Genomic DNA, 13570 nt, shown 5'->3' on the forward strand with positions numbered 1-13570 from the left:
CTTCTTCACAAGGCGGCAGAAGAGAGAGTATGTGAAGGGAAGACCTGTCAAACGCTTATGAAACCATCAGATCTCATGGCAACTCACTATCATGAGAACAGCATGGGGGAAACCATTCCCATGATCCAGTCACCTCCCACCAAGTCCCTCCCTTGACACATGGGGATTATGGGGATTACAATTCGAGATGAGATTTGGGTGGGGCCACAGAGCCAAACCATATCAGCATCTCTCAACTCATGTGTAAAGTATACTTACCTTTTAAGATCATATTCAAACATCACTTTCTCTGTGAAACATTTCTTGCTTGCTGTCATCTAACATATTTTTTTTTTATCTATTGAACTAGAAGATTTTTCTGAATTATTTTGTTTTATATAGGTTTAAAATGTGATTTTTATAAAAGCTTGACACAACTTCATTTTAAGGGCCTCTAAAGCATACTGATTAAATTTTTACCTAAATTGAGCATCACTTGGATGGCTTATAAAGTTTCATTTTTCTTTCTAAGTCATCTTAAAAAGATGGTTTGCTTCTGCAGGAGGCAGGATGCTACGGCTGATGCAGACCAGAATGGAAGACGCTGGCCAATATACTTGTGTTGTAAGGAATGCAGCTGGTCAAGAAAGAAAAATCTTTGGGCTTTCAGTATTAGGTACTTGTATAGTATTAGGTACTTATATAGTTTGCAATATCTAGAAAAAAACTTTAATTGCCTTAAATCCTGGAAGCAGAGTTAAAATTTATTTACCACTTGATCTCATACCTATGTTATTTAGACCCTGGACTGTGACTCTTGGCAATAATTCAATATTTTTTAGAATTGTTTGGAGGAATTAAAATGCCTGTTTTAATTCACAATTGCTCAACAATATTCTGAGAGGCTGAATGACTTGTTTAATGTGAATGCATACTAGAATTATAGTAGAAGAAATAAAAGTCAAATAAATATTCCTGGTGATTTGTTGACATATTTTTATGCAGACTTTATAATTTACATTACAATAGAATTCATTATAATTGGATTTGTGACATATAACTTTAAAAGTAGACTTAATCAAAATAATATTATGACATTCTAGCAGTCAAATAATGAATGTGGATTGGGGGATTTGTTTTGAAGGTTATGACTTAATAAAACCATTCATAAATACCTATAAAACAGCAATCTTGCTGTTAAGAGCTGTTATTTTGTTGTTGTTTTTTTTTTAGTACCACCTCATATTGTGGGTGAAAATACATTGGAAGATGTGAAGGTAAAGGAGAAACAGAGTGTTACGCTGACTTGTGAAGTGACAGGTATGGGGCTCAGCTCTCAGACTTTTGATGCTCCCCCCATTCACTGAGAGTCATTGTCTCCACTGTATATCTTACTAAATTTTTAAAATATATTTAGGGGGTATAATTGCAGTTTTGTTACATGGATATATTGAGTACTGGCGAAGTCTCAGTGATGGTGAACATTACCCAAGTAGTGTGCATTTTACCTATTAGGTAATTTCTCATCTCTCAACTCCTCTCCCACCCCCACACCCTTCCTAGTCCCCAAGGTCTATTAGTTCACTCTCTGTGTGCTAAGTAATTTATACACATTACTTAGCTCTCATTTGTAAGTTAGAACATATGGTATTTGACTTTTTGTTTCTGAGTTATTTCAGTTAAGATAAAGGCCTCCAGTTCCATTCATATTGCTGCAAAAGATATGATTTCATTCTTTTTATGGATAGGTAGCATTTCATGGTGTGTATACATATATATGTGTGTGTGTGTGTGTATGTATCTTTGCTATTGTGAATAGTGCTACGGTAAACATACTAGTGCAGGTATCTTTTTGTTATGATTTATTTTCCTTTGGATAGATATTGAGTCCCACTATATATTATTAATCAGTTGAGAAAAAGTCCAGCTACTATAATTGGCATTTGAAATTGAATTCTAGTTCAGTATAGCTGGCAGAAATGTAGGAGGAAACCTTTCAAATTCTGTGGAGCCAAAAAGGAGATACCAACAAGAAAAGAAGAAAGAAAGAATGAGGGCTGGGGAGGGAGGGAGGAGGGAGGGAGGGAGGGAGGGAGGGAGGAAGGAAGGAAGGAAGGAAGGAAGGAAGGAACTAGTCTTTTCTTTCAATTCACTAAATCATTCTCTTTTGAAAAATTATTCTGCTTCTACTTATATGTGTGTTTATCTTGCCCTACATTTTTAAATTTTTGTTTCCTTACCTGTGTTTGTGCCTTCCTTTCCTTTTCCTGTTTACTTAAATTTCATTTCAAAGAAATAGGTAGGAGTTTTGGTGAAAGAATGGCATTATTTCATAGTGGGGATTTTCCAAGAACAATATTGTTACTTTTTGTTAGCATGTTTGAATATTATAAAGGGAATATAGAATAGGAAAAATAAAAATTCTAAAACCAGTTTCACCATCTTTACCAGTAAATTGATTTCTTGCATATAATCAAAATAAACACATCTCTAAGGGCATATTTTCGAGGCTGTCTTTTTATTGTAGATGGCCTTGCAGTTTTAAAGTAACAATGAAAGTAGCCCATAACATTTTATGGAAAGCCAGAGTTTTAAGGAAGTTTCAATGAGTTTCTTATTTCATTGTTTGTCTGCCTTATGTGAGCAATAAATTTAAATAAGCAGAGCGGGGAATGTTTCTGTTTTAAGAAAGGCAGATATAAAGAGTGTGATATACTCTATTACTTAACCTGTTTTTTTTTTTTTCTAGAAATAATGTAGTAATTAACAACAGTTGCATAGACAACCATTGCCTAAATTTTATAAAATCCTCTCTTCAAGCTAGCATATCATCCTAGCCCTCTTTCCTAACATGACTTGCTTTTATGGTTTTAAAATTTTTAAAAAGTATTTGAATAATTTAAAACTTAGTATTTAACATAGATCTCATTTGAAAACAAAAATACAGGATCTCTTCCTAGAGGCTGTAAATATTAAACAATGATTAATATATTTATATTTCTACTGATCTGTTCAATAGTCTACCATCTATCTATGATAGAATCCTGGTATAGACTCAAAATATCTGCTTGTTGAATTAAAGGTTTTGCTTTTTTACAGCTTTTTGTCAAAACCATAAAATCTTTTTACAAATTTTTATATGAGGCTGGGTGCAGTGGCTCATGCCTGTAATCCCAGCACTTTGGGAGGCCAAGACGGGCAGATCACAAGGTCAGGAGATCGAGACCATCCTGGCTAACACGGTGAAACCACTTCTCTACTAAAAATACAAAAAAATTAGCTGGATGTGGTGGCAGGTGCCTATAGTCCCAGCTACTCAGGAGGCTGAGGCAGGAGAATGGCGTGAACCCAGGAGGCAGAGCTTGCTGTGAGCCAAGATTGCACCACTGCACTCCAGCCTGGGTGACAGAGCGAGACTTTGTCTCAAAAAAAAAAAAAAAAAATTATATGAATACAAAGGTATTCATGAATAATACTTTTAATAAAAATGAATGCTGCATTATTTTAAAACTGTACTATCAAAATGCTCAGTTGTAATAGTCTAAAAAATAGTATAAATTTAGTTTTTAAACATGAAGGTCAATTTAGAATCATTTCACTTATAGATGAACACTAACGTACATTTGAAAATGATTTATAATCTATGCATATTTTAAAAGTCAGTACAACCATTATTATAAAATAAGTTAGTTTGCAAAGTTATTTTTAAGTGAATGGATACTGCAGTGTTTTACATGTGGGATATGTAGGAAGACAAATGAGTGAAAACCTCCTCTTTCGAAGTTTATGCATTGTATACATGTCACTATTAGCCAACTCTCAGAAATGGCTTTTTACAGGGAATCCAGTGCCAGAAATTACATGGCACAAAGATGGGCAGCTCCTCCAAGAAGATGAAGCCCATCACATTATGTCTGGTGGCCGTTTTCTTCAAATTACCAGTGCCCAGGTGTCACACACTGGAAGATACACGTGTTTGGCTTCCAGTCCAGCTGGCGACAAGAGCAGGAGCTTCAGTCTTAATGTATTTGGTAGGTGTGGGCTTTTCTTCATATCTTAAAGAATCTGACATGACTGTAGGCTACATTTTTCTTTTCTTTCTCTGTTCAAATAGTGTTTCCATCATAGAATTTCCTCGTGGAAGGAGGACCAGTGCTTGTGTACATTTACTGTTTTTCCTGAATTAATTTATAAATTCATTTGTCACATATGGAATACCTACTATGTTCTAGGCACAGTGTTTTGTGCTAGGGACACAACTCTGAATAAGATAGACTAATCAGTAGTAAAGGATGCAGATATGTTGATCAAAGAGAAGCAGGTAAACAGTGATTGGGTCACAACCTGAGATATTCTATCCTTTTTTTTTTGTGAGACTTTGCCATTATTGGAAATGGCCATATTATAGTCTTTGTGGACTAAGAGTGATGAAATAACTGTGTGTTGATATATTCAGTTCTTATGTCTCAGGAAAGACATTAAAATAGATTTTTAACTTGTGCTCACTTTTTGAAATTTGTACCACCTAAATTTATTGTATTAGATTCCTAGTATCAAATAAGTCTACTAAAATCAACCGACCTATATGTGAGTATGGAAATTTGTATAGTTGTTTGTCTTTATAGTTATTGGTAATACCACTTAAGGAGTACAAAGAACTACCATAGATAGAAACTTCTCATATTGAACACAGCCCTCAAGGAGCTCATAGTCTAATTAAGTAGCGAAGATATATGTGCAAGAAAAATTAAATCAAAATACCAGATACTGTATAAGTGTCAATATTGTATTGTGTATAAGTGTATAAATTGATAATTATAAATGTTATAAGTGTGTAAGTGTATAAATTGACATACAGTATCTGGTATTATATATGTGTTCATTCATTCACTCATTCATTCATTCATTGAAGACTGAGGGATCTAGGTCTGAATCAAAGCCCTTTTCCACCAACTTCATAAAGTAGAGGCTATTTAAGTGCATGTGTTTGCAACTTCCAATCTATCCAGCCAAAAATTCATTGCCTTTACCCTTTCTTTTCTCAGAGGATAAATTATCCTTCATGTTCACAGTTACTCCTTACACTTACACCCTCCACCCTGTATCTTTCCACCGTCTGTCTTACTTGCAGCTTCACCATCTACTGTCTCCACCACTGCATATTGTAACCATGCCCAGACATCTATACTTGCTGTCCTACTGAAACCAGGCTTTGTCTGACACTACTCTGGCAAGCACTTCCCTTTTGCTAGGTCCAGCAAATATCTTGCAAGTCCCAATTTTAATGTTTTGTACATTTTGATCTCTTTTTCCTTCACAATGTTCTTTCCCAGTTATCCTTGCATGTCTTTGTTTGCTCCCTTTCTCTGCCCTTTATGGAAGCTTGAGCCACCTCTTAAATACTGGGATCCCTAGTGTTCTGTCCTTACTTTACTACTCGTGTTACTCTAGATATTCTCTTGAAGTAATAGAATTCATTCCCAGATGTTTAATCATCTTCTATACACAAGAAACTTTTAAAAATATATACCTGTGACCCAGATCTTTCTTGCAATGTTTGAATTCCTATATAGAGTTGCTTATTGGACATTTCTACCTGAAATTCCCATAAGCACTTAAAATACAAGATATTCAGAACTGAACAAACTATTTTCCCTTCCTAAATAATCAAATCTTTCTACATTTTATATTTTTATGTTACTTCTCTGCAGTTTAGGTTCCCAAGCAAGCAAACCGGAAGTTATATTTGACTTCAGTTTCCTTTAGCCCCCTGTTTCCATAATCAAGTCCTGTCAGTAATGCCCTAAGTCTTTCTTTACTTGCTCCTTCTACTTTATACCTTCCTTTAATGCTCTAGTTCAGCTCCTCATTATCTTTTATAAAACAAAGTACCTGTCTCAGCTATCCTTGCTTCCAATATTGATCTACTTGAGTTCATCTTCTCGATATACCCTGCTTGCCCCTCATTGCTTACAATTTAATACTACCATGCTCCCAATATGTTCCCTCTTACTAGTCTCTTTGCTTTCACCTGGTAACTACCACTGATTCTTTAAGGTTCACTTTAAATCCTTTTCCTTTAAGAGGCCTTCTCTAATGAGACTCTTCACACCACATACCTCAAACTGGACTGAATGCTAACTCATTTCCAAAAAAACCTCCATTTACCTTGCACCAACATTCCCATTATTGTCCTTAATACATTATGTTCTTTTATGTGTTATGGTTCCTTTTTTATGTGTCATCTCCTCCATTACCCTATGAGTTTTTTGAGAGGTCACTCTCTTTTGTGTATAATAATAATTAATAATAATAATAATATAATAATAATAATTTGTTTTCTGTAACTGCTAGGGAATGACATTATACAAATATATATAATGGAAATTTAGAAATGCACAAATATACAAATTTCTACATATATTTCTTCAATCAGATTTTCATCTTTTTCAGTATCTCCTACAATTGCTGGTATAGGTAGTGATGGCAGTCCTGAAGATGTCACTGTCATCCTTAACAGCCCTACATCTTTGGTCTGTGAAGCTTATTCATATCCTCCAGCTACCATCACCTGGTTTAAGGATGGCACTCCTTTAGAATCTAACCGAAATATTCGTATTCTTCCAGGTAATTCATTTGCTTCAGATGCCCAAGGTGCATCTGCGTCATCCACTATTCTAGAAAAGCAGAATCATTGGTTACTTTTCATAAAAACACCTGTGTTTTGTTGGTCGTGTTATGTTCTGTGTAGCCTGGTTCCTAATAGGCCGCAGGCCGGTACCAGTCCATGGCTTGGGGATTGGGACCCCTGCTGTAAAGTACTGAAAATTACTTTTTAAAAGATCAGAAAAATACCTAAATTAAAAGGCAAATAAATAAATGCCACAATGTAATTAACTGCTAAAATATATTATAATGTGAATGCCAAAATTCACATTATAAATATTATAATTGATTATAAATTTATAATATTATAATATTATATATAATATTATACATAATCATTTATAATATAAATGATTAAATATTAACTCTCCTTCAAAGTTCACTTCAAAGTGAGAGAGTTTGTTCCTCTTTACCGCATGGAAATAGATAATGCAAATAGAAGGAAAAAGGATTATTGCTGGCTTTAAGAGACTGACAGTCTTATGTTGAGGAGAGGTAATATGTGCAAAGAGTTGATTAAGAATATAAATCTGTGAAAAATCATGGATTCTGAATAGTCAGGGGGTATGGTAAATAGGGAGTGAGTTTTATAGGAATTCAAATGAAGAAGCTGGGTGTAGTGGCTCACGCCTGTAATCCCAGCACTTTGGGAGGCTGAGGCGGGCGGATCACGAGGTCAGGAGATCGAGACTATCCTGGCTAACACAGTGAAATCCTATCCCTACTAAAAAAAATACAAAAAATTGGCCAGGCGTGGTGGCACATGCCTGTAGTCCCAGCTACTCAGGAGGTTGAGGCAGGAGAATCGCTTGAACCCAGGAGGCGGAGGTTGCAGTAAGCTGAGATCACACCATTGCACTCCAGGCTGGGAGACAGAGCGAAACTCAGTCTCAAAAAAAAAAAAAAAAAAAAAAAGAAGGGAAGAAAAAAATAAAACTGTCTTCAAACAAAGAAATGGCCACTGTGGGCTGAAGTGGTCAGAAAAAGCTTTGTTGCTTAGTCAGAACTTGATGAGACTTTAAAGAAAATTCTAGAATTTAGTTGATTGGAAATGAGTTAGGAGAGGTTTCAGATCCATCAGGGTAACCAGGGTGGGAAAAGTACTAAGTGAGAATGGCCTAGCCCTGTGCAATAGAATTCTCACCCACTCCCTGAAACTTGAGTAGAAATATTGTGTGTACGTATGTTGGCGGAGGGGCAGGAAATAAGATCAGCAAGAAAAGCTGGAGTCATGGAATGCCTAAAATAAGAATTAAGAGTTTTTACTTTATATATTGGTCGATTGAGAACGATTGAAAATGTTTAAGGAGGACAGTACCAAAATAAAAACTTTGCTTCAGCACAATTAATTTCTCCTGTAGGCTAGGTAGATCAGAGGAAAAGATGATTAAGGCAGAAACCTATTTATGAAAAGGATGAAAGACCTTATGAAGGACCTTAGCTGGAGTGGTGTACAAAGGCATAGCAGGTCCAAATGACCATGAGAGTCATCACCACAGAGCACCACTGGGGACTGAGCAGCTGTCCTCAGATACCATGCAATCCCCATCAGTATTGTAATTTATCTTATATCATATGTCCATCACAGAATTGTCATATGTAAGAAGAAACATGTTAACAAGAAGACGTAACCCCCTGATAGCCTGTGTGTACTCCGCTGTCACTGTGATTTTAGAGATTCTTTGATGTTCCGTGATTTTACAGGAGGCAGAACTCTGCAGATCCTCAATGCACAGGAGGACAATGCTGGAAGATACTCTTGTGTAGCCACGAATGAGGCTGGAGAAATGATAAAGCACTATGAAGTGAAAGTGTACAGTAAGTTCTGAAAGAATACTATGTTTCATAGCTTCTCCAATTTTTCTCTTTCAATCCTGTTTTTCATTGTGGGTTCATAATTATTTATACTCATCATTAAAGACTTGTTTGTACAGCTTACTTTATTAAGGATAGAAGTTGAATTAAGCATTATGTCTGTGGCCTCAATTGCTTAAAGATATGAAAAGCCCACTAAATCTGCTCATTACTCTCTTGTTGGAGACTTTGTCAGTGGCATTTCCTTACGTTTCTCTGTTTTTCCTTCTGAATTACCCTCTGGGTTGAGGTATAGTACTTTCATGTACAAAACTGTTGTTACATGCATATGTTCTAATCAACAGCCCAAGATGAGATCATTAGTGACTTTGAGCTATTCCAATGCACATTGACCTATAAATAAAAGGCAAAGCTAACACTGCCATTAATAGGACTCATATTTCAGGATTTTGCTTTTGTGTTTGTAAAGGAAGAGTATCTTTCTGATTATCTTTTGTTCTTTGACTTGGTTCCCTTAATGACCAATAAAATACATTTTATGGATCATGTTCAGACTATGTCTGTGGAACTGGAACAAATGAGGCTAACTGTTCTGTAAAGGACATTAGCTTTATTGGCAGTATTATAATGATAAAGGGAGAAAGATTTCCCATTCCATCTTGTATTTAAACACTCTTTCGTGTTAACTTAGATCCTTAATGAAAGATCAGCATAGAATGCTTCTGTTATTTCCTTGTTTTCTTGATAAGTAATCCTCAGTGTGATTTCTGTGGTATTCCATGTATTGAAAATAACCAATGTCTAACTCTTTAATATTTATTTTATGCAGTCCCACCCATAATCAATAAAGGGGACCTTTGGGGGCCAGGTCTTTCCCCTAAAGAAGTGAAGATCAAAGTAAACAACACTCTGACCTTGGAATGTGAAGCTTATGCGATTCCTTCTGCCTCCCTCAGCTGGTACAAGGATGGACAGGCCAGTCACAACTTTTTTCATTTGCTGATGATTTCTTAAAGACTAAAATAGTCAATTGAAAAGAAATAATAAAATAGACACAGGTGACTCAGAGAATCACTGTGATCTTAAAACTAGCAAATTCCATGCTCCTAGAATCTAAAACTGAAAAAAAACCCAACCAACCCAAACGATGTTCAACAATTTTAGTATTATTCCATCACTGGAAAGTCTACATAATTATTTTTGTATATATTAGCAGTTTTCTATGAAAATCTGGCCACCCTCACACTGGAGAAGTTAGGGAAACTGGACCTTTTTTTTTTGCTGTTGTTATTTTGCAGTTTTACGGAATAAGTAAACTTGGTAAAGAACCAACACATAAATGGTGCTATCCCAGGTAAGAATGACAGGTATGACATGGGTACTAAATTTACTAAAGTTACTCAGATATTCTTTAAGTATCTTTAACTCTTTTACAAAAGGTATATTTTTAAATATTCCAAAATAAAGAAAAAAACTAAAAGATGACGTTCCCAGTACAGTTAACTGGGAACAGAGAAACTTTAAATAAAAGATCCTTCAATTCTGTAATCTGGTTTTCAGACCACACATGCATATTTCTCATTCAACTTATATTCTTCCGTGCATGTTTTAAAGACATATGTGCTGTTGATCTTAGACCAAAATAGTTTTTTAAGCAGCTGTTAACACCGTACTTAATACAGATGTGAAACAGCTAAGCTGCTGTTCGTTCTGTTTTACACATAATCAACCAAATGATCAAATTCCAGTTATAGAAGTTCAGATCATAATCATGATTTAAGATGCAGGAAAGATAAAGCTTTATTTTTTCAGATCTCAGATGGATTTTGCAATATTGGCAGCTAGAAAAAAAGTCATCTCTTATAAAATAAGCAAGTTTCATCTGGAAGCCATTGCAAAAGGGAAATTACAGAATTCCCACTATGCTCTGTTTATAGTCTCTTTTCTGACTACAAGCATACTTCATAGTACAATATCAATTCTTTATGAATTTACTTGGAAACAAATAATCCTTTCTCCTTTGAAATATTATTTTATTTTTAATCTTTTCTAAAGTTGTTTCATTCCTTATAATTACCACATATGCTCACATGTACATGAACACATACACACATTAAAAACTGGATAAAGACTAAAAGTGCACAGGAAATTAGGCATTTTTGTCTTATTTTTGAAAATTTATTTATAAATAGCTAAATTACAGCTTCAAGTTCAGGCTTTGAAATTGACCCAATTATGATGCTTTACACTGCTAGATTTTTTGGGGGGTTTGCAATTGGTCTCCTAGAATGTGAACAAAAAAGTACTATTTTAAAATTTATTTTCCATAGTCATTCTCTTGTTATTTCAGTCTTCAGATAAGCAACACTACTTAAGTAGTGTTTTCAAGAAAACGAACACAAAATATATTGACAGACATTAAAAACTGGACAAAGTATTGGCCACATCAAGTTTTGAAAGAATCTTGAGTTTTATTTATTCATACCCTGAAGTTTTTCTTTTAGCAAAGGAAATTTAAATTATGCTACTTTTATAGATAAATGATACAATGTTAATAATGATTAATTGCATTCTGAATTATTTGTTGAGCATCTACTATTTGTCAGACACTGTTTTAGATGCAGGAATACAGCTATGAAAGAAACAGACACAAAGTTCTACTCATGTGAAGTTTAGGAAGGCAAAAACTAAGCCAAACCAATAAAGACATAATGTGTCAGGTAGGACAGGTATCATGGAGAAAACTCAATATGAGAGAAGGAAACCAGGGGTGGAGAGTGTGATCTCTTACTTAAATAGAGAAGACCTCACTGATAATGTGACATATAAACAGAAACCCAAAGAAAGTGAAGGAAGCAGACATAAAATAATAGAGGGCAAAATATTCCAAAGTAGAGAGCATAGCAAGGGCAAAGGCCCTGAGGCATTTAGGCTGAAGTGCAGTGATCGATGGGAACAGAAGATGTGAGCAGAAGGCTAATGGAAAGCCAGATCATGCCACCCCGTGTGCCAGTTGGCCTTTATTCTGATGGAAAGCCAACTGGGAAATTTTGAATACAAGAATGATATGACATAATCTGACTTAAGGTTTTAAGCAGATTGCATTTCTTTCTGTACTTGGAGAATAAAGAAAAGGTTCCATTATGAAGTTATTGCAATGGTTATTTCAATTGCATCTCCACCAAAAGAGTGATGGTTGTTGCTTGGACCAAGGTGGTAGAAGGATGTGTGGGATGTGTAGGAAGGAGATTAAAGATAAGTCCAAGATAAGTGAGAGTAGATAGAGAAGAGGTCTAAGGATTAAGCCTCAGGGTACTCCTTTAAAGGTTAGGGAGCGTCGTGTCCCAAAAGATAAGTGAAAAAGGTACTTCAAAATGAACACAAGTTAAACTGTGTTAAATGATACTGATCAGGTAAAATAAGTACTTAGAATTTTCCAACAAATTTAGCAACATGAATGTCATTGGTGACCTTGACAAAGACTTTTTGATCAAGAAGAAATAGTGAAAGTCTGATTGGATCATATCAAGAAATGATGGAAGGAAAAAACTGAAGGAAAGTAATTGGAGAACACAAGTGTAGAAAACATTTTTAAGTCATTTGGCTACCAAGCACGGTAGACAATGTAGAGGTGGGCTGCAGCAAGAGAGGTTTTTGTTTTTGTTTTAGGTTGAAATCATCCAGTGGAAAGAAACAAGTTAATTATGATGTAGGTGAGAGAAACACAGTTGCTGGAGGGATGTCCTTGAGTAGACCAGCAAATTCTCAGAATGGGCAGAAACTGATTTTAAGCAGTTCAAGTTTTGCCAGGGGAGTAAAATAAAGGGAGAGGAGTTAAGGGAGTTGAGAGTTTATACAAGGAATGATTATCATGACAGACCTTCTCTGGGTAAGAAGGGAAGAGAGGTCAGGAGGAGACTGAGTGGCAGTGAAAATATTGCAAGGTCAATGGATTGTGGGGCTCCCATGGGATTAAAAAAAAAAAAAAACTTAGAGAAAATTAGTAATATTAGAAAATTAGGAAGCGGTGGTCAGCAGATGAGAGTTTGAAAGTGAGATTATGAAGGAGCACAGTCATTGTTAATTATAAGGTCTAGGTATGACTCTCCTATTTAGTGGCTGAGAAAGGGTGAGGGACAAGAAAATTAAAAGAAGGAGATCAAGGAAGTAAGAGAACACAGCATTGGAATCACCAAGAGTTATGAGACGAGTATCATTAGAAGGAATGACACTGAGCCCGGAGCTAAAATTTTCAATGAATGAGGGGGAATTTAGTATAAATGAAAATGTTGAGAAGATGGGAAATATTCTATTAACTATATGTAATGTTATTGATAAAACATCATAATACAAATATATGTAATTTAATATCCTATTTTATAGTAATAATTTCAATAAAACATCATAATACAAATATCTTTAGGTTAAAATTTTTTATTTATAAAGTAATAATGTTTCTGAATAAAAAAGTAATTTAGATCAAATCAGATTATACTAATGTGCTCAATCTTTCATAAAGAAATTCTAACATTTTCTACAAAATTATAAAAGACATGCTTTTTAAATATTACATGAGATCAGTGAAAAATTTTTTCCAACATGAATAAATGTAGTAACTAAGAACACATATTTATCATAAAAAATGTATAAATGCATCATGCACAAATGCCTGGTACAAATGTAAACTATAACAGTGGCAATTTTCAATAAATAAAAATTTGATTAGTCAAAAACAATGCGTTTAATCAAAGTAAATCAATTATTTTGATTAAACTATTGTGAATGTTCTGCATACAATGTTATTTTCATTTATTTAAAAAATCACAAAAACTATCAATTGCATGGCCTCTTAGAAGATTCATTATAGCACTTAATGCTAACATTGTTATAATTGAATCACAGCCCCTTAAATCCGATGATCATGTTAATATTGCTGCGAATGGACACACACTGCAAATAAAGGAGGCTCAAATATCAGACACTGGACGATATACTTGTGTAGCATCTAACATTGCAGGTGAAGATGAGTTGGATTTTGATGTGAATATACAAGGTAATACTCATATGCTTATTGTATATAATGTAATTTATATGATCTTTCAAAGTAAAA

General features: G+C 34.7%; 1 protein-coding gene across 1 annotated transcript in view; it reads left to right on the top strand.

Moving 5' to 3' along the window:
- Positions 1-13570, top strand: part of HMCN1 (hemicentin 1) — a 461890-nt gene that overhangs the window by 330253 nt on the left and 118067 nt on the right. Inside the window, 7 exon segments of the mRNA XM_033196479.1 lie at positions 542-655; positions 1213-1299; positions 3819-4010; positions 6433-6606; positions 8350-8463; positions 9290-9435; positions 13363-13513. Coding sequence (XP_033052370.1) covers positions 542-655; positions 1213-1299; positions 3819-4010; positions 6433-6606; positions 8350-8463; positions 9290-9435; positions 13363-13513 — 978 coding nt within the window.

This window comes from Trachypithecus francoisi, unplaced genomic scaffold (assembly GCF_009764315.1).
Source record: "Trachypithecus francoisi isolate TF-2019V2 unplaced genomic scaffold, Tfra_2.0 Lachesis_group5, whole genome shotgun sequence".
Taxonomy (NCBI): domain Eukaryota; kingdom Metazoa; phylum Chordata; class Mammalia; order Primates; family Cercopithecidae; genus Trachypithecus; species Trachypithecus francoisi.